The sequence below is a fragment of the Anser cygnoides genome, chromosome 1 (assembly GCF_040182565.1).
Source record: "Anser cygnoides isolate HZ-2024a breed goose chromosome 1, Taihu_goose_T2T_genome, whole genome shotgun sequence".
Lineage (NCBI taxonomy): Eukaryota > Metazoa > Chordata > Aves > Anseriformes > Anatidae > Anser > Anser cygnoides.
The window spans coordinates 180,183,282-180,205,701 of record NC_089873.1 but is presented as its reverse complement, the minus strand read 5'-3'; the positions used below and the strand labels follow the sequence as shown (position 1 = coordinate 180,205,701).

At 37.4% G+C, this 22,420-nt stretch overlaps 1 protein-coding gene across 3 annotated transcripts in view; it reads right to left on the bottom strand.

Moving 5' to 3' along the window:
- DGKH (diacylglycerol kinase eta) overlaps positions 1 to 22,420 on the bottom strand; it is a 176,919-nt gene that overhangs the window by 88,942 nt on the left and 65,557 nt on the right. Inside the window, exon 1 of one of the 3 annotated variants that reach the window (XM_066988272.1) lies at positions 593 to 21,545. The exons of the other annotated variants lie outside the window; for them this stretch is intronic. Coding sequence (XP_066844373.1) covers positions 593 to 595 — 3 coding nt within the window. The 5' untranslated portion in view covers positions 596 to 21,545. Of the gene's footprint in view, positions 1 to 592; positions 21,546 to 22,420 lie in introns of those variants that run through there. 3 annotated transcript variants of the gene reach the window in all.

Sequence of the window (22,420 nt, the reverse complement as noted above, 5' to 3'; positions counted from 1 at the left end):
GGGAAGTGTGAGAACAGTAACTGCTAGGGATATTTTTGCCAGGCAAATATTTCTAGTCAAAAACCTATTTGCCGATCCAAAGCATTCTGCTGCAAACCAAATCCTGCCTACATACAGCCCGTTTTTTGAAATTCAAAAAACACGAATCATTGTATTTTAAATGTGTACACTGCTTTTGCCAGCATGTGTGGGATTCATCAACCTGATTACATAAATTCTCCACTTAATCTGATGAAATGACACGACACAGCTTCCTAATTGCATGAATCTTGAAATCCATTTTCTTCAGCTTTGAAGCACAGAAATGATATGAGAAAAAGCAAGTGCATTTGGATATTATATTCCAACATAGTCTCCAATGCATAATATTTCCAATTTGTACTGCAACACTGGGATGCAAATCTTATAATACAATTTCTAGACAATGTGATATAAACATCATTTGTAGTTATTCTAGACCTTTTAAAGGCTTAATCAGACCTGACTTGAAGTTCATAAATATTTTCATCTGTTATCAGATGTACAATTGTCCCTAACTTCAATGCAAGTAATAAAAATACAGAAAAAGCAGAAAGCACTTTAATGTTCCTACCATTTCCTTTAAATGAGAAGCATTATTGCTATGAACATCGCACCCTTCATTTAGACATTCCTAACGTAATAAACTCAGAATACAGCCCAACAATGACAAAGCAATTGAATTAATGCTCTCTAAAAAGCAACCCTCTCAGATGAAACACCGTGGATGAAAGTTTTGATTTATCTCACTTTACTTTACATGACAGCGAACCAGAACAACACGTTCGGTCAGCTGTCCTGCTCTAGCTGAGGGGTAGCAATTCCCAGCTGAAAGGGAGTGGAGAGCATGCACAACACACACAACTTCATGATTGCCTGCAATTTTCTGACCAGACCCTATGATAAGCTATTTTTACACGATATAAATAGATTTAATCAGCAATTCAGCCAGAAGCAAGTGCAAGTGCATATTCAAAGCTATTTGTTATAGCCATGCAGCCCTTCTGTTTTGCATTGATTGCTCCTTGAGATTTCCAAAGTTATCGCACAGGATGGGAGTAGATAGCTTGAGTGTTTGTCAGGGTTTGAAAGGAGTAAAACCATAGAAAACCAGTTCCAAAGGAAACAGTACTCCACATGCACAGCAGGCATTGACTTAGTGGAAAAATTTCCCAAGTGGAAGGAAATCCATGCCCATAGAAACACACTGCAGACACTAGGAGACTCAGAACATACACGTCACACTGAATTCCATTTCAGGAATTTTAAAAACCCAATGAAAGAATACAAACCTCTCTAAACCCTAAGTTATTACTTGCTAAATATTAAAATAATTATTCCATGCCATTTTTAAACCTACACAAGCCATTTCTCCTTATTTCTGCTCACACCTTAGAACACTCCTGTCCCTAAAATCAAACCAAGGACTTCAAATTAAATCCATTTTGCAAGTCAATCCCTTAAAATTAACTCTCTGCAGTTAAATAACCGTACAGGCTCTACAGAATGTGTTTTTGTATCAAAATGTTAGAAAAATAGTAGATTCATAAACATCTTCCCAAGAAACATAAGCACTTCATGAAGCATAAACGTGAATTTCATGTTTTGCCACAAATATGTATTCTGAGCTAAGGTTTAAGCATGTCAAGCAGCCAGTTCCAAAACTGCAGACACCAAACATGAGCCCAGTATCTTTAATTAGCTTTGTTTAGCCTTTAAAATGTGCAGAAGACGCCCAGCTGCCAACTGAGTCATTAGCTAATCTGCTAATAACACTTTCCTGCATCTACACACAAGTCACAACACTTACAGGAATTTACAACTGGAAGGGACCTCCCAGGGTACTGAATCTGGGTCTCCGTTATTACATACAGCCAGGTCTTGTAAAGTTCTTTTTCAAAAACATTCATCAGGATATGGCTACACCTTAAGAAAGCAATCAGTACCTTTTCTCTCTGCAATTAAGACAGTACTCCAAGATCTCACTCTTTGGAGAAACTTTCCTCTAATTAATCTCAGCTGGACATTAAATCTGAAGCATAAGCAATAATCATTGCCAATTATATTAACTACTTTCCTACTGCAATTTAGGAGAAACACAAAAACGCACATCCCACAATCCTATTTCACACATTTTCAGGATCACCTCTCATCTGCTTACAAAAATCTCCAACCAACCCATGCAGCCAGTTGTATAATTTAGTAATACAACCTCCCTCCAGATGTATGCGGCTATAATAAAAGCAAAGGTTTAATGGGTACAACAAAGATTTGCAATTAGCATAAATAATATCACAATAAAGGTTTCCTTTAGTTATCAAAGAGCTTGACTGTGTTTTCAACACCAGACCAAATTAATCACTAACAATCTTTACTACATTAGCCATTAACAATTAGGAAAATGATTCACAGTATTACAATCACCACACCACAGTACTCCACAGTCATATATTTTCCTAAAGACATGTAATTAAAAAAATCAGAGCCACATTTAATAAAATTAAAAAGTTGTAAATTTATGTTCAGTTATCCAAAAATTTTGAATTCAACTCTACACCACAAAAATCAGAATGACAAAAATAAATGGGATTTGTGGGCATTTAAATCTCTACAAAATGAGAGGCATCTTCTTCTATATCAGCAGATTTTTAAATACTCTGTATATAACATTTGTAATTTAAAAAACAATTGGTTTTGTTTCAACAAGAATTAACCACGCTACCTTACTTCTGACTAATTCAGTTTGTGAAGTCCCACATTTGCGCAAAAATCAAAATTTGTACTTCTGTTGCTCCAAGAAAAACCCAAAGAAAGGGGAAATTTTTCTGATCCTGGAAAAGAATATAGTAAACTACTGATATATGCTTTACTGGCAGCTGCAAATGAAACTAATGAATAATTAATAACAAAACTCTGCCTTCATTTTCAGGTATATAATTGCATGTGCTGCTCCAAATGTGTCATGAGAGTGAAGAAAATGTCAGGAAATTTGTAAAACTGAAGAGAGTGAAAATGAGAACAGGAAAGGCCATAAAACAGGCCAGGTCAAATGTAAGCAGGAAATTAAGAGGATAAAGAAGAATTTTAAGACCACCTTGCAACAGATGCTCACGCTGAGACTAAAATGTTCTTTAAATACTTTGAAAGATGAAAGACAGCCAAGCGGCTGCCAGGATCGTTTTTCATCAGAGGCATGAAATGAGTACTAAAGGATGAGAAGATCATACCAAAGAAGCTCAGCAAATTCTTGGCATCTGTCTTTACTGATGAAGATGATGAGATGGTTTCTCATACAACACGATCTTTGTAACATCAGAATAGCTACATCAACATGAAGCACATATATGGGAAATATTAAACTAGTCAAATTGCTAAGTCATGTGGATCGGATGGCACTGACCCAAGAGTCCTGAAGAGCCTGAGAGGACCACTGATACTAAATTCCATTCCTGGTAACATAGTATACTGAGTCCACAGGAAAGAATAAGATTGCTGAGCCCATACAAAAACAAAAAAAACAACAACAACAAAAAAAAACTGGTGTGGTGAAATACTTTCAAAAGAAAATATTGCCTTATTACCTGCAGGTGGAGAGAAAGCATGTGGATAATCAAGACCCAGTGGACTTGGATTTTCAGAAAACCTTTGACAAGGCTTCCTACCAAAGAGTACTGAAAAAAATTAACTTAGAATGGAATTAGAAAAAAGGGGCTTTTTATGGACTGAAATTTGCTCAAAGGATAGGAAGCATGAGTATGACTTAGTAGTCACTCTGCTGAATGAAAAAGTCTTAACAGTAGGGATCCCAAGGAATCAGGACTGGGACCAGGTATATTCAACTTCATCAACCCAAAGAAGGATCACAGAGTAAAATCTTCAGATTTGCAGCAGATATTAAGGTATTTTTTTGAGTTGTCAAATTCCATGTCAGTGTTCATGAATTCAGTGTTCAATCAAGCCAGAAGAGACAACAAAATGTTGGGTGTCATCAAGAAAAGTACCAAGTAAAGACCAGCTTAGGAAAGATATAAAGCGGCACTTCTTTACATAGCAGGTGGTGACTTTGTGAAATCTTCTGCCATGAGAGACTGTAGAGGCAGATGGTGTCAGCAATTATAAAAAAGAATAAGATAAATTCAAAAATGATACCTTCGTATATGGCCCCTTTAATACACCATGGGGAAGTACCAGGGGAACGGACCATGGAAGAGACAAACTTGTGTGCTGCTCCTAAGCAGCCTTTCCTATACCCTTGTTGATGGAATATGGTCTGACCCCATAGTAAACATTTCTAAGGCTGGATTCTTCCTGCCACATTGAAAGCACCACTTTTGCTTTGAATTCTGATGTTAGTGTTTGTGAGTGTCTCTAAGCCCTCATTTACCAAAATAATTAATATTTTGATTGATGACAGACCAGACCGTTAAAGGAGGGGGGGGAAAAGACAGCATTTGATGTTGTTTATCATCCTCCTGTGATGCTTCCCACGAAGTACTGAAATAAAACCATCCCTCTTCCTTTTATTATCGTGGAGGCTTTGGTGCATTTTCAGTCTGCACAGGTATGGCTGTAGGCAGACAGAATCTTCATTATGTTGCAAGGTAAAGTCTCACAGCTCCTATTAACTCAGAGCCCCTTAAGATATTCCAAGTGTTCAGTAGATCAAAATTGACTTCTATTATTAACAAAATGTGACAATCAAACTCTTAATTTTGATTAAAATTATGACCTGAGTATTCCAAGCTTGTGGTTTTCTTGACAATCTCTGCACAGCAGCTTCCATTACTGCCACTTATGCTGACAGATATTTCATTAATTTTGTCAAAATAAAAATAGATTTTATCTACAGAGAATAAAAACTTCATAAGCTGCTCAGTGCAAGGTTACATTTTTATTGAGGATTCCGTATCATTAAAAAGAGAGCCTGACATCTGAAAATTAAAACCAAACCAAGAGCTATGTTATACCTATGAATTTATGCAACTAAAAATGGTCAAAATAAAAATTAAATTGAAAACCACTGTGACCATGTTGACTAAAAAACATTGCTTTAATTTCAAGAATATCTTGATAAAAAGATGTACCATCAAGAACTGATCACTCAGTGTAACCTGTGAAGAAATTTCATGGCAACCTAAAGCACCGTGCTTGCCTGAACCAAGCTGCCCCAGACTGCTGCTGCTAAACCATCTTCCAAGTTACAGGCAAACGCTATTAGTGACAGACAAATCACAGAAAGTGGCAAGTTGCATATGCTTTGTCTGTTGTTGTTGATCAGTGTTATTCCAGCACATAATAAATAAATAAGAAATATGAGAAAAAAATAAGAAAAATAAGAAAATGGTTTTCCAAAATCTCAGAGGGAAAGCCAGCCCCACTCCCCACCACACTACTAACCTATGATTAAGCATCACGATTTTTGTGTAATAACAAAATGGTATGTTCCACCAACATTATTCCTATAGCCCACATTTTTGGGGTCATTTATGTGGATGGACTCTAGCATATGTGAAGCTGTAGCACAAACAAAAATGAATGTAATTAAACAGCTTATGCAGTCCCTCAGCCATGATCTTTCCTCACATTCCCTTCCAGCTGCACTGAGGACACAAATTTTGCCATTACTGTTACACTGAAAAAACCTGACTTTCAGATTCCTCTACTTGGTATGTGCAGTAAAACATGAAGCAATCTGAAATTGTGGAGAAACTGCCATAATAAAAATATATTGGTACTAAGGTGAAGTTCAATTAGCAGACTGATTTAAAAATAGAGGTTATAGAATGTATCAAAAATTAGCAGGATATTGCCATACTAGGATGAAACATTACACTGAGAATTAAAAACAAAACTAAACAAAACACAACTATCTTAGTTATAAACTTAATACCAGACTGAGAATCAGAGAATAAACTTTATTGGCAGTTCAAGTATTTAAACTCCTAACTTCCACCCCTATACCACATGTTGATCTCAGTCTGTGTGCTCGTTAATCACAGAATGAAACAGCTATAATATACTGAAAAAGGATAAAGCACTTCATAGGACTGAGATTTGGTGCCAAACATCTAAGGGTCTGGGCTTTATTTCACAACTGATCTAACTTAGAGTAATATTTTACAGCTACTGTTTGGAGCTTCAATAGCCATTCCTTTTAAATTACACATGCCCTGGGCAGAAAGATTTAAAACAACTAAGTTTAACTGTTTTTGTGTTTGAAGAATATAAATGACATGTATTTTAGAGAAAGAAGAAAAAAAAAGGAAAAAAAAAAGAAAAGGAGATAATACAAAACATAATAAAAAGGCAGGGCACTCAGCTGGCAAGATCTTTTTCTTTACTGGAGTTATGTAGACCTCAGCCTTGGTCTCAGCTAAATGGAAGTGCTCAACACATTGGCCAGTCTGTAAAGTCTATGTAGTATAGTTCCAAAATAAACCATTAGAAACAAGATGGCTCACACAGCAAAATGAACAAAATTAAAAATATAAAAAATCCTATTACATTTCCACAGAGAAGAGCAAACTCTTTCCATAGTTCTATCTAGCGTTAATATGCAAATAACAGTTGATCAATTACTTGAGGAAATTACAAAAGCATCATATAACAAAAATATATTAAACACTGTTACGAACTTCAAGCGATCCTTTCTTGCAAACGAATTACAAGTTAAACTTGTCATAACAAACCTTCTGTGTTTTACTTATTGCAGTTTTAATTTTTTTCCCCTCGGAGAATGTTTAAACAAATTCCAGTGATGATGTCAGACTTCCTAGGAGCTATGCTCAGTAGAAAAGAGCCTACGCAAAACAATTTAAAGCTTGTGACACTCTAGGGAAAGCTGGGGAACAACTCTGTTCTTTCTGGTGGGCATTTTCCACACCTATATCTGACTTTCACCGATCAAGTTAGGAAGGAGAAAAAGTAAAGAAAAATTCACAGGGTCAGGAAGTTGTAAACTTATAGTTTCAGAAAATCTCAGCATTACATAAATGTGTTCAAAAAGATTAGTCTCTTAGAATCCTTATAATTATTCCCTTCTTTGAAGAGATGAAAAATCTACAAATATCATCCCCTGTGTTCATTCTTATATGTTTTCTACATTACTAGTTATTTTAGAAAGTGATCAGTCATTGCAGTTGATATCTTACTAAATACTCAAGTCTACACAGACAAATAGCCAACAATTTGACAGATGCTGCAGCCCTGAGATCAACAGATTCCTGATAGGTTTATAATTATAAACCAAGAAGTTTGTTTACTGAATACCCAAGCATTCCTGATTTTTATGCAGTATTTCCTATTGCTGCAGATATAGAGATTATATGTTTTAATCTAATTCAGTGGTTGTGCTGTGTTTCAAGTTTATATTGGCCTCTATTTTGTTTTACTGGATGGCACATAAAATCCTGGATACACATTAATCATGCTTTGAATTACATTTTCTAGTATTTTTCCATTAACAGTCTTAGATTAATAATCTACTTCTAGAACAGTTACCTCAATAAAACCTTTAATTCCATAATAACTCACGAGCATGGACCTCTTGCTTACCTACAGATCTCTTCAGGCATGGGGAGAAAAACAGTAATATATTATTGAGAAAGTCATCTTTAAGTAAATAGGCTGGGAATATAATTTTAGTGACCGCAGTAAAATCCATAGGTAAGGATCACCTCTCCAGATCTGCTGGTGATCTCTGTAATGCAGCTGGGGAAGCTGCCAGCCTTCTTTGCTGCAAGGACACGTTGCAGACTCATGGTCAGCTTGTTGCCCAACACAAGCCCCATGGCCTGTCCTGTGAATTTGCTTTCCAACCCATCAGTCCCCAGATTGTACCAGTGCATGGGGTTATTCGTACTCAGGGGCACAACATAGCAATTACCTTTGCTGAGCTTCTTAAGGTTTCCATTGTCCTGTTTTTTCAGTCTGTGCTGCCTCTGAAGGGCAGCACAACCAGCTGCTTATCGTCTACTCCCTATTCTGTATGATCTGAAAACTTGCTGAGGGTACACCCTATACTAACATTCTGGCAATTAATTAAGATTTTATACTATATTGACCCCAGTAACAACCCCTGGCGTATACCATTAGTGACTGACATCCAGCTGGACTTTGTGCCAGTGGTCACAACCCTTTGAACCTGGCAGCTCAGCCAGCTTTCAGTCCACCCCACCATCTATTCATCCAGCCTGTACTTCATAAGTTTTTTTATGAGAGTGTTTTGGGAGTCAGTGTCAAAAGTCTTACTAAATTCAAAGTAAACAGTGTCCACTGCTCTCCCTTCACCCACTGAGCTAGCTGTGTTGCTGTAGAATGCTACCAGGCTGGTTGGGGATGACTTCCCGTTCATAAAACCATGCTGACTACTCCCAATCACCTTCTTGCCCTTCACTCATTTGGAAATGGCTTCCAGGATTACTTTGTTCCATCACCTTCCCAGGGATCGAGGTGAGGCCTGATCCTCCTTCTTGCTCTTCATGACATAAGACTGGTATTTCCTTTCTTCCAGCCCTCAGGAACCTCCCCCAGTGGTTATGACCTTCGAAAGGTGACGGAGAATGGCTTTGCAATACCATCAACCAGTTACCTCGGCACTAGGGGGTGTAACCCATCAGTTACAGTGGGCTGGTGAGCATCCATTTCATTCCAGTGTTCCCCAACTTGATCTTCCTCCACCTAAGGTAAGTTTTTATTGCTCCTAGCTTTTGCACTGGTCTCAGGGACCTAGGATTGCTGAAGGCTGGTCTCTTATCAGTGAAGAACAAGGTGAAGAAGTCATGGAGTATCTTGGCTTTCTCCTTGTCCTTCGTTGCCAGGTCTCCTACCTCAATCAGCACCAGGCACATATTTGCTCTATTCTTCCTTTTGCTGCTGTTGCACTTGCAGAAGACCTTCTTGTTGGCCTTCACATACCTTGCTAGATTCACTTTCAGATGGGCTTTAGTTCTAAAAGTGATTTTTTTTTTTTTTTGTAGCAGAGAGACATCTTTTTTGTAAGTTTGCTTTTCTTTTAATTCTTTACAACTGATATTGAGTTAAACCTTGCACAATTTCTCCCAATCAGGAATTTCTTATACAAAAGTCTAGCAGTCTAGACAATGTCTGGAGCCCAATTTGGCACCAAAAATCCCAGTTCCAGTTACTACATTTTACATAATATGGACTTATTAAATTTAGTAGGTAAATATTTTATGGCTTGGTGTATTTTGGAGGAAAATAAAGAACAGCCTGTGATGGAGAACAGAATGAGTGCCAAATGGATTTGCAGTTTACTGTCCAGGCCACAGATAATCCTCTGGTAGGTAGCTCGTTCAATGCACTTCTCCTCAAGGACGTGTTATGCTGATGCATTCACTTGTTTGCACAGCTACATATAAATATTACATGTGTACTTACTGAACCACTCTGCATTCAGGGAACAGATTACTACTGCAAGACTACTGGTGAATTCCTCCAGACTGCAAAGCACTTTGTAAAGAAGAGGGTCTGAGCTGTTTCTAGCTTTTTCTAGGGCTTCCCATGGTAAAATCGTATTTTACTTCACAGCCTTTAGCAGCAACCACAGTGGAAGCAGCTCTCTCATATTACACTCAGAGGAGGAAATTCTCTCTTTTGAGACCATGAGACTGGAAAGCAGAAGAATAACATATATCGGATCCTCCCTTCCTCTCTGTTTACTGACAGGAAATACAGGCCTGTAATTACTTGTGAATTCACATTCCCTCTGTGCCCAGGCTCATTCATGTGCATGCAATTTTCTCTCATTCAGAACACACAGTAAAGCTGCTTCTCCCAAAACACATCTCTGGAAAGGGGCAGATCAGCACTTCCCAGAGTTTTACGCAGCACGGCTCGTGCTCATCTCTCCACCAAGGAATGCAGCCTCAGGCTCTGACGATGCATTCAAAGCCTTGAGTTGTGAAACCCAACTCAAACCCCACTTCACTCCATGGGAAAATCAGGGGGTGAGGAGTCCTCTCGAAGCATATTCCTTGGCACATGAAGGAGTAGAAGGTGACTGGGAACAGTTGGTATGGATTTATCAAAGGCAAACCATGCCTGAACACTAGCAAATCTTTTTGGAGACCCTACATCATCAAATAACATAGCACCTCCCACTCCAATTGCTAATCAACCACTCTTACTGCTAAAATATAACACATGGAATAGTTATTCACTTTTCTTCTGTCAGAGTTAAGCAGTTAAGTATGGACTTTGCCTTTTCAATTTTAAACAGCTTAATGGTAATTTTTTTCCACTTAATTCAAAGTGCTATTAAAAAAATAGTCCTAGTATAAAAACAAGTGAAACTACAAACAGGGAAATAAATGTGTTAGAATAGAGCAATGTGAAACTTTAACTTGAATATGTGGTGCTGGGTTGTCATTGTTGTTGGGTTGGTTTTTTTTTTTTTTTTCCCATGATTGAGGAAAGAACTTTCCATATAAATAAGTTCTTGGTTTTATAAAACCTGTCACTTTACATATCCATTGTGTAAGAGGATTTAGCACCTTGAAGGTAAGAGCATTTATGTGTTTTACAGCGTGCTTGTTTTCAATTGTTACACAAAAGCTGCTTTTCAGGTAAGCTAAAAAAAGGCAAATTCTATTTCAGCTTTAATAAAACTTCAAACATATTCTTAAATCTTTGTTTAGCAATGTATCTTCTATATCCACTAACAAAATCAGAGACTCATAAAAGACCTAAACGAGGCATACAAAAGATCTTTTAGTCCACACTGTCCTCCAAGGTATACAGATTGGCAAAAAACGTATCAATCATTGTATTCAGGGGTCTCATTTTTTCACTTTAAAATTTTTCCTGTCCCTTTTACTGGTAAAATGGCCACTATCATCCAACATCTGCAGCAGAAGACAGCAACACATGCACGACAGAGGCATTGTATCTCATAACCCTGCATTCACTGCTTCTGTAGAGTTAATCTTCACGTGTCCAGCTCCCAACTGCAGAATCCCTAGACAGAACTATGGGGGTCTAAAATCTGGCTTTTCACATGACCTGACAATCACTACAAAAATATACCATCCTCCTTTCCCTTTTATTAAAATGAGCTCCGCATCTGCCTTTGTCAGCCATACTTAGACTATTCCCATAAGACATTTATCTAAAATGTTCTTAAAGCCCCCAGTTACAGAGATCTTCTACCACTTGTTTCCCCTGGTGTAAACCTCCCTTTTTGCACTTTACACCCCCACAGTGCTGTTGCAGGACAATGATATAGACATAAAGTGTCAAAAAATTAACTACAAACTCAAAGGTCATTCCTAATTCATAAAGGTCATTCCTAACTCATAATACTTTGTAAGAAGAAGGACAGAGAGAACAACAATCACTTGATAAGGCAACTATAATTACTCTTCACTTGGCATGTCCTGATTATCTTTGTTCAAATCACAAACTTTTCAACAAGAGAAAATATTACACACATGCAGTTATTACATGAGTCACAAGGTTGCTTTGCTTTCTTGACCAAATTAATGAATTTAGATACAGGAGTATTTTTAACAAACAAACCAGCCCTGAACAGAGGTGGAGAACTGCAAATGTTTTTCCACTGAGGATATAGGTTCTGAAAGTCTTACATCCTGCTGTAAGATTAGGTTTAGCATACAGCCCGTGAGGTAGATATGATTATGCTGCATGAAACCTGTCAATGAAGTGTTGTCTTCAAGAGCATTTAAGAGAGCAAGAAACTCTGCTAGCCTCTGGGATGCGGATCGAGTGTCCTATTTATTTCACTGGCCTCTCACATAAAAGTGGAAAGCATGGAAAATATTTTTTAAAAATAGATGTGGTTAATCAGATTTCCTCTTACGTTTCCTGATCACGTTTCTCTGGTATCTACTCTCTTCTACTTAAAATGCTTGTTTTCTCATAATTGCTTACTTGTGTTTAATATAGGTACCGTAAACTTTTGAGATTCATCCAATTTCTAAGCAATTAAGTATTTGAGGAATGTCTGAGGTCTATCTTTTCCCTGTAATGACAATTTGAGGAGTTTGCCAGACAAACCTTACAAAATCATGCCCGTGCCACCTGGCTCTCCCCCGTGTGGTGACACTCACAGAAGGGAACAGGCAGCCACCCTTGGGGCGCTGTGCAGCATTACAGATTAAGCAGCCATCAATATTCAGTATTACTGAGCTGAGGCAATGTACTACGAGCTTCATTGGCTGAGGCCCAGGTGTGCATGTTTCAGGACCAGTAATTCAGAGCAGAAAGGCAGGGCAAGTGCTTCTTTGCACTGAAATCACTGAACCCACCACAACTTCCAAGCCCGAGCAACCCATTTTCTTTGCACACTTGTGCTGGAGGCTGAGTTATGTCAGAGCATTCTCCATGCACAAAGCCATAGAAAACAAGCTGAAAAAAAAAAAAAAATGTATTAAACAGATCTAAGGTGTAAGATGAAAATTCTAAATCTACAGGATGATCTTCAATCTCCTTTCAGCTAGCTAGGCTTCAAAGAAAAGCTTTATAAGTACATGTTAGGCTATCTTAATTACTGATATGGCCATATACTAGCAAGAAGTCTGGCAATAAAAGTCATTAATACTACTTTTTCTTTTCTTCCTTTTTTTTTTTTATTTCCCCTCTTTTTTGTTTTTAATTTTACACCAGAGATCCTCCTCAGGCAGTTAAACCACGTTCACACTTTGCATCCTGCTGCTGTAGCCCTGCTGATTCAACTGTGAAAACAGAAGAAAAACTACACTTGTCTTTTTATACATATGATACACTGGCTTCATTCATCTGGGCTGAAATTACCATCACTAGCAATTCTAGAGACACAGCAGTTAGCACCCCAAAAAAAGGATGTTTCCTACAAGCTACGACAAGCTCAAAATCAGTTGTGCTGATTTAAAAGCGGTTCCATCGATTTATCCCATCAGCTGCAGAGGCCCTAGCCATTTTTCTCTAATACCACAGCTCCTAGCCGATTTTTCAGGTTGCTAACTGAAAGGTGATCAATCAGACAAGCTGGTTAACGACAGCCAGAGATTTCAAGGGAGCATTTGACCAAGCTTCACTGAGCAGCAGCCTCTAAGTGCGCTCATTTGTTCTAAAGTTGTGCAGAGTACTAGAGGACTATTCATCTAATGAGGTTGTAGTTGCTGCTTTCAAAGTATCGCCACAACTTCAAATTAGTTTTCCATACACAAATATGAGCATACAGCAAATGCATTAGGTGTTTTAACTACAAAACAGAAATTAGTTCTCACCAGAGTTTTCTCTCTGAACTACAGATCAGAATTGCAGAGCCTTCAAAGGCTTTCACTTGTATGTCAAAATGTAGCTCCCTTACCCTCAGAAGAGGCAGAACCTGTACAAAAGACTGGGCTTATATTTCCTTTCATTAACTGGAGTGGTAAACGGCCGATGGATGAATGTGCTGTCAACATAGTGCCACGGGTGCAGTCACAAACAATGTCCTTAAGCCCCGTTATGCTCCACTGGCAGTCACGGTTTAATTTATATACCTGTTAGTTAATGAAGGTCTTAAAACTCACAAGAGAAGCCCACAGGGGAAAAAGTGCGGACAGGCACTGACAAGCTAATACATGATGAGAATGGCAGGAAGCCTTGAGGTAGGTTGGTTATTGAGATCTAATGGGCTCCTCCATCCTCCCTGTGACCACCCCATCCATCTGGAGCGCAGCACCAAGCCCCAGAAGCCCATTTGATTAATGGGTCCTGCTAGGCACCAGGCTTCTTGCTTTTTATCTGCATTAGGAAAGAGTTTGAGGTTATAATTCCGAAGGCAGGTGATTCCTTCTTCTTTTTTTTTTTTTTTTTTAAGATTGATGGAATGTCAATATTAATTTTCTATATGCAAAAAAAAATTGTCTGTCCAAGTTCAAGACACTGGTCAGTGATGTGTTTTTTACATTTCCAGTACAGACAGTCTATTTTTTCTATACTCCTCTATTTTAAGACCTGGCTTCAATGGAGGGAAGGTTAATGAAAAACATAACTAAAAATATTCTCTCAAATAAAGCACGGAAAATGGAGGGGGGAAGTGTTTTCTTCACAGGTTTTGAGATTTTTTTTAAAGACACTTTAGGGTAGTTTTACTTCCTGCTGTTTTAATCACTAAAGTTGAATGCCGAACCTGCTGTACCTTGAAGCATCCCTTTGGTGCTATTTATATTTGGACCAAAAATGGACTGAATACGGTCCAGGGCACAAAACAAGAAGCTACTGCCCCAAAGAGCCTGCAGTTTTAAACAATCAAGGTACAAAAAAGATGCACTATGACCGCCCGAGGAAGAAATACATCAGTTTTTAACTGAGAAACAACTATTTTCATATTACTATTTGAATCCCAAAAGCAGATTAAAGACTTTCCATGGAAACAGACAAGTGGCATGATGCGTGAAATGAGAAAGAGGGTCTTTATAGCAGCATTGGCACAGAAGAAAGGACAATATAAAGAAAAAAGCATTATAAAGTCTGGCATCTTTGCCAATACTGAGAAAATCCACACACAAATCAGAAAGGGTCTCCTGCAGTATAAGCTTACATCCTCTGATTTACAGTAACCATTCACATATTTTATGAATAATCAAGCACTGAGAACAACTACACTTTGGAGATTCAGCTTAAATTTGTTAATAACATTTATTGTCATTTGATACATGGTGTCACTGAAATCATACAATTGAGTTTAGCTGTTTAATTTGGAAGCCTTTTCAATGAGCACATAGAATCAATATCAAAACACAAACCTTTGTTGAGAGAATGTGCATTAGCATTGCTATGAAGAGATGAGACGTCTTTCTGGATAAGAAAGCTCCAGCTGTATTAAACAGGAGAGTGACATAAAGTACATCTCCATACCTATTCATACACAAAGTAAAATATTCTTGTTCTAAATATATTTGGTAGCTGGTTCCAACCACTTGTCTGAAGAGCCACAAAAAAAGAATAAATATAATCAATTTTAAAATTACACTAACATTTATCTAGTATAAGAGAAATACTCAATGAACAGAGCCCAACTAGAGTACAAGTGGATATGTTAGCAGCAAAAACTGAAAAGAAAAAAAAAAGTGGAAACCACTGTCTATTCCAGAAGAGAGGTTTATTAGCACAGATTTTTTTTTCTTTTCTGTCTTGTAAGAAAGATTCATCTATCATAATCTACAAATTAGGATTTGAATAACAAATGATGACCACCAACGACCCTTTTTTATATTCAGAAGATTGAGGCAGGTTCTTGAAATGGAAGAAAGAGCCCTCTTAACCATGAACCACCCCAGCATACCCTGTGATGCTAAGCTACAGAGACCAGATGCAACAGAGTTGCTCTGGGTCTTGATGTTTGGCAGAGACTGCCAATTAAACAATCCTAGAAATGGCTTGCTATAGTTGAACCAATGGTGAGGAGGAAGACTACATGGAAGCTATCTGTATGAAGATGTCACAATTTACATGGAACCCACATGTAACTGAGAATATACAATCCCAATACCCAAGTGCCAAGTTTACAAGGCAAGATGCAAAGACAGCTCCGCTACCAACACTAATTATAAGGAATTCTGGTTTAGACAGAATTTAGATACTATAGTGCTAATTTTGACTTTAAAGGTATATAACTAGCCTGCATGAATATAATTTAATCCACTATTGGTTCTAAGAGATATCGTTATGAAGGAATAACACATCATGAGGCTAATGTTTCCTGAAGTGTTTCAACAAATACATCGTTATTATTTCTACAAATGTATCACATATTGCAATGATAAAAAAAATTAGGTAAAATAAAAAATATTTTTAATGTAGTGTCAGCATTTCACAATCCACATAATTAATACCCACCTATTATTTCCTAGAAAGAGATGATAAACATGCTTATAATTACTAATTCTGCTTTCTACAACAGACAAGTCACACAGACGAACACTATTTCCATACCTTGCTAGAGGTTATTCTTTCCTTTGAACCAAGCATTTATTTCATTAATGTCTCTTGTGATCATACTTGCTCTTTACACTGCTCTTTTACAAAGCAGGATGTCAGGGGCATTTCTAATACATATACTGCTTCTGAGCATAAAAACTACTTTGGAGGTAGATACCAATATTTTAATATTTGTAATATTTTAATGCAAAAAAATAGCTGTTGCCAGTGAAATTTCTTGTTAATCTTCTTTAGATATGTTTCATTTTATGTTTTACAGTATATTAAAATGTTTGTATTGATTCTATAGCTGAAATTTCCAGGTGTTATTTCTTTAGGCAATCCATAAAAGTTGTTGGAAAAGCCAGTTCTTATAGCAACTTAAGTGTAACACTGACTCTGTGACAAAATGGTGCGAAACAAAGAACCCAAGCTGATTTTTTACAATCTCTCAGTAACCTCTATCTAATGTCTTAAACAAATATTAAGACAAAACACAAGCAGCATCCTGCTAAAAATATTAACTTACTTTTAAATGAGATGAATCCATAGATGAAGCTTTTATTCCGTTTTTTTGAAGTTGAATTCTAGCTCCTGACCACTGGGGGGTAGCAGTGTGATGGCAATGCCCATGCAGTGTTTTCTGTTGAGCAGAGCACAGCGACACTAGGCGCTTGCTTGGCAGTGCATTACTACGGTGGGGTTTGGACATCTTTGATTCTTCATAGCACACATACTTTAACTGTAGGGGTGGACATACACGTGGCTGATTGCATTATCAAAATCTGAGTTATGGGAGAATCAGAAAAGAAGTGGTGTAACCTCCTTTTCTTCTACAAAGAATTTGCAATGGAAGAGTCACAAATTCACATTTAGTGAAGAATATATGAAAGAGGTTTTGGCAATCATTTACTGAAAACTGACATTTTCAGTCACCAAATTACAAAAGAGTAAACGTTTTCTAAGAGAAGTTAGTAATTTATCAGTGGTTTATATATTTATGGCTTCAAATATAGATTTGAATATTATATACATAATAGAGAATGCTTGGGCTTTACTCTTATCAAAAGAAACATTAAGTCCTATTCTCTTTTTCAGTGTAAATAGAGTCAATCTTTTTTTTCTGATAGTTACATCGGCCTGTGGTATATTTAACTCGTAAGTCAGTCCTGTGAAAGCCACTTACCTTTTTTTAAGATAAGTATATAAATATTTATTAGATTTGTACTGAAAGCAAACACAATAGAGGAGAAAAATGACAAAAGCAGTTACCTGCTATATAAGTAGCTATAAGTACATACAAGATCCTACAGTGCAGCTAAGCATTGTAGCAAATTGGTTGTGCATTATGAGTTGTTCTTATCCAGCTATGATGATTCACAGACTTTATATATATAATCATGTACATTGCAAATATATATTATTTTTACTAATATAACAGTTCAAAGTTTACTTGGTAGTGTTGCTACATGTGGTTAGAGACAAATTTTCAGAAGTATACAGGCAGAAAAAGAAGTCTTTCAGTTGACAAGCACAGCTGAGCCACAGTCCACTGATTTGTTCCTCTCCAATCTTTCTTTCCTAACGCTACTGCAAGCAATATGTTGCAAAGTCAATAAACACCAGCCTTCCTACAAGCTGTGTACAGGCAGCATTTGTACTAAAATCTAAATGAGTATTGTTAAGGGCTTGCCCAGACTCGAAAGTGAATGCAGATTATGGGAGTGTTTGACGCTAAAGCGCAATAGCTGGTCCGTAACCCAATGCGCAGTCACTCTTACCCACAAGCGAAAGCATCACATTCCTGCTTTGCTTAATCCCCAGCTCAAGAACTTCTTTGCTGACAGGATGATTCATTAAATCAGCAGCTACATCTGAAATAATTCTTCAGCAGCATGAATTCAGCTCTGACAACCCATGAAAAACACAGGAAGGAGAAACAGAATGGGGCAAGGCGTTTCGTGGTAAACGTAGAAAAAGTTGTGATGGACAAGCGAGGGCTGTATCATCTTCAGCAGTTACTGCAAAACCTGACACAGTTCAAGAGCATGAAACTTCCTTCACCATGCCAATGCTGTCTGAAGAAGATGAGGTTGCTTTTAAAAAGGGGTTTCAGCTGTCCGATTAAATACAATGCCCTCTTGCTTTATCAGAATGCTTTTACCTACTATTGTAATACCTAAGGGCTTCCTTTGTTAGCTGATACCCTTCTTCCTAAGCCAAACAAGGCTGGACAGGTTGTGCTGGCAAAACTATTTCAGCAACTAAAATGCCTGTTTTAATCAGGTTTACAATTACCACAATCAAGGGACATTAGAAAAGTTACTCTTGTTTTTACTTTGCATGTTTGCTAAATCTTTTATAATACAGTTGCTTTAATTTTAAAACAGAGAGTTAATTCTTCCTCTTTGTAAAGCTTTCCTCAGAGCAGCAGAGAAAGACATTGCAAAACAGCGATAAAACCAGGAAAAAGAGCAACTTAAAAAAAACAGTGTTTCAGAAATATGGCAAGTATTGAAAAAATGTTGAAATTATTTAACGTACTTCTGCCCTTTCATTTGCCAGTCAAAGCCTGCAGTCATTAAAAGAAGGTATGGGGATAGCATATTTTTAGGCTGAGCTGCTGATACGTAGAAAACTGAAGTTACTTGCGTAAAGCCATGGTGAGTCAGCACCAACAGAATAGCGAACCTAAATCCTAATCCCATTCTCAGACTACTGGATTGACTCATTTCCCACATCTAGTTACTCCGTTGGTACTTTATGCAATGTTTCACTCAAACCATGAAGTTGCTTTTGTAAATGGAATTTTTCATGTTACAGTCCCCCCTTGAAAATCAATCAAGGATTTCATCCCTTTTTTAATGAACTTCTGTGATCTCATTTCCCATGTCATACTGTATATCCTTGCTTAATGCTAGATAAATGAGTCAAGTTCAGCATTCACAGATGACTGATGTTACATAGTTTTAAGGCATCTTAAGAACACGTACAGGAATATGTCCCTACAAAACTTCTCAATGATACACGAAATGAGCTACAACTTAGATATCAACATATCTGTAAATATGACACAGACTATTCTTCAGGAATCAGCTGTTCTATATTAAAGAAAAAATTAACATAAGATTTTTTTCACACAAACTGACTTCATCATCTCAAAATGCCAAAAGGTACTAATAAATGATGCCAAAGGTCCCAAGAAAATTTGCTCTCCCAGTTCTCATGAAAGGTCCCATACAGAAAAAAGCACTTAAGAAGACCAAAAGAAAACCAACGTAGCCTGCCACTGAGCACTGAATTTCTAGTTATCTGCTTAAAAAAGAATAGTGTCTAAATCACACATTGCCTGCAACTGTTATGGACAACGTGGATAAAAAGTCTATGTAAATACCAAGGGCTTCTCCTTTGCACTTCATCTAAATCTGTAAACCTGCAGACAGGAGTAAGAGCTGCTTCCCTTGTCAAAGTTGAAAGCTTTGATGAAGCCAAAGAGAGTGTCATAAATGCAGCTAATCCATCCCTGCTCAGCAGAATCCCTGTAGGTCTCAGGACTAGGTGAAGGCAATACTGATTGTTTTTTAGGTATCCAAAGTATTTCCCCAGCAAGGTTAAGGAAGAAACCAAACCTTCACCCTGAAGGGTGACATGGAATAAGCATTACCTTAAATGTTGGCATTTATCAGCTACATCCCAATTTCAAAATTCTGTTTCATCTCCTCATTCACCAGCAAAACCAAAAGGAAGGGACAGAGAACTTGGTTGTTAATATATTAACTGCTGCACATAGGAAATTGTTGAATTTCTTATCACTCTGTTGCAATTTCCTCATATCTTCCAAGTTTGCAGCAGCACAGACTATCAGTCACATTATGGGAAGTGGGAAAGATGTGACATCCTGCCCAGAGACAGGCATCGCACAAAGACTCCTTAGGCCATGTGTTCTATTTCCAGAGCAAAACTCTGGAAATAGCATCACACACCTGGTTGTGTGAAGCAGTCTGGAGGCTACTGTGAAATGGTTCGTTCACTGACCCTGTTTAAAGAACATCCTTATGGATGTGAAACCCTCTAAAGTACCTGAAAGACAACAATAAAACATTTTTAATATCTGTTTTTTTAAATATCTTTCAAAATATTGAAAGCAAACCTAGTAACTGAGGAAATGTTAAAATAAAAGCAAAGAAGGTAAAGAACACAAACTTCAAACAGAAAAGAGCAGACAGTTGTGATGGTGCCACTACAAGCACTTCCTACACATCTTTTCACTCCCCTAAAGCTACCAAACTGAAACTTTCTGTTACCGATTGCTCAAGACTTGAAAAACGGTGCATTAGCTTACTCCTTCAACAAAGCTGTGAACACATGGGTGCTACCCTAGAAGAAAACTATACATTCAAATACCAGAAGAAAGAAGAGAAACAAACAAACAAACAAAAAATTAAAAAAAAAAAAATCTACTGACAACTTCCAGCAAGGTTTTTAAGACAGCAGTCTCAAAAACACTGCATTTTAACTTAATGAGAAATATTGCCTCCATAAAGCTGTAATGGCACACACGTCTGTATGACAACAGACTTTCACAGATGCTGTGAAAGTCAGACTGATCTATTAGCAAACTGAATTTTTGCCAACATAAATTATATCAGTTGTCTGAAAAATTATAAGCTGTACTAGAAAAGAATTAAACAAGCTCTACTAGAAAAGCTCTTGGTGTTTTTTGGCACAGTTTGTTTAGATTCCTGATGCAAAAATAAGAATAATCATATCCTGACCCCATGCAGACCATGACCAATGCTTCTCTTGGGTTGCATCTAACCAGAGGTTCAGGCTCTGTGAAAAAACACTGGCTGAGCAGATCTGCAAGAGCACGTGTCTAAAACTAATCCTGAAGGAATCGAGTCTAAAAGGTTGTTATTAACTGTCAAATTAATTCATCAATGGTAAAGAGATGATCACATTGCATCCTTCAATCACTTCATAATTTTAAAGCTGGACAGAACAAGGAGGTTCACTTAGTTGGAGCTGGTGTCAAAATCCAGGACCTTTGCATTTCATTTTCAGGAGAACAATTCAACTACCAGCTGGCCCCAAATCTTTACCAAATCCAATGTGTTTAAGATGAGAACATGAAAATAAACTCAGTAAAATTCCAGCACAGACTGTGCTCTTCCACCCTGCTTTCTGACACACAGACAGCAAACACTTCTGAATTAAACAGGAAAACGTGAAGAAGTCAAGAGCACAACAGCAAATAAAGAGAACTCTTCTGGCCAGCATCATGCTTTTGGAAACAAAGTCAAGCTTCACGGAGTTAAAGATTGCATTATTTAATACAGTGGTAAAAGTACTCTTGTTCATTAGAAAATATATACCTGTTTTAAAAAAATAAAGTTGCTCAGAGCTCCAAATACCATAGACCAGTAAACAGAAGAGTCATCATTTTTGATTGATATATTTACTGGCCGGGCAGGTGTGATTTTTAAACAAGTTTAAAAAAAGCCACTTAGTTCCAAACATTTACCTTGGAGTAAAGAAATGAGGTATTTTAGGCAAAGAAGACTGGGATCGAGCTTTCCAGATTCAAAACCCCTCCCCTCTGATTCATTAACTAACCTTGGAAAGCCTTTACCATCTTCCAGCACTCCAGTTTCCCGGGATATAAAGTGCAGATAATGCCTCTGCCATCAGAGAAGGCGAGGAAGTATTTATTTAGCCTTTGGACACAGTTTGATCTCCGAGCATTTTGCAGTGTGCCAGGTTATTTTCAATGCATCCTGCAATGGATATAAACCAAATGATCACAATTCACACAGAAAGCATGACTTTTTGCTTACTAGAAGCTCTAGCTTTATAGTCATGACCTCCAGAAGCATAAGCATTCTCCTTATACCTTCTCTTTCTATATCTTTCCAACAAAGAATACCATACTTAAAAAATAATAAATAAATAAGACCCACAGTTTACCACAACATGTGAGTTGTTCATGTTGGTTAAAAAATATTTAAGATCAAATGTTCTAAAAATGGGAGTATTCATACCACAAGATTGGCCTGTTTCACAAATGCCAATGGAAAATCAGTTTCATGAGCAGAAAAAAAATCTGAAAACCTTACAGGAAGTGTGATATTTAAATCTGAGATGCAATAATTTTCAGAATGCAGTGGTGTACAGAATGGACAGAATGCAGAGGTGTACAGTCATCCTTCAATAATTTTAATATTTCACTTGTGCAAAATCTGCATATTCTGGCATATGTGAAGAATCAGGTTTTTTGTACAATTTTTTCTCTATTACCCCAATAAAGCGGGGGATAGTAAAAGTCTTCAAGCATGTAGAGAACAGTTTTTTTTTCTTCCACTGATGTGTCACATCTCTACCAGCGGAATATACAAATCAGCCTATTCTATTTACTGCCATCAGAAGTTTGCATCTCCAGAGCCACAACAAAAATAGGGGTGCGACAGCTTCTTTC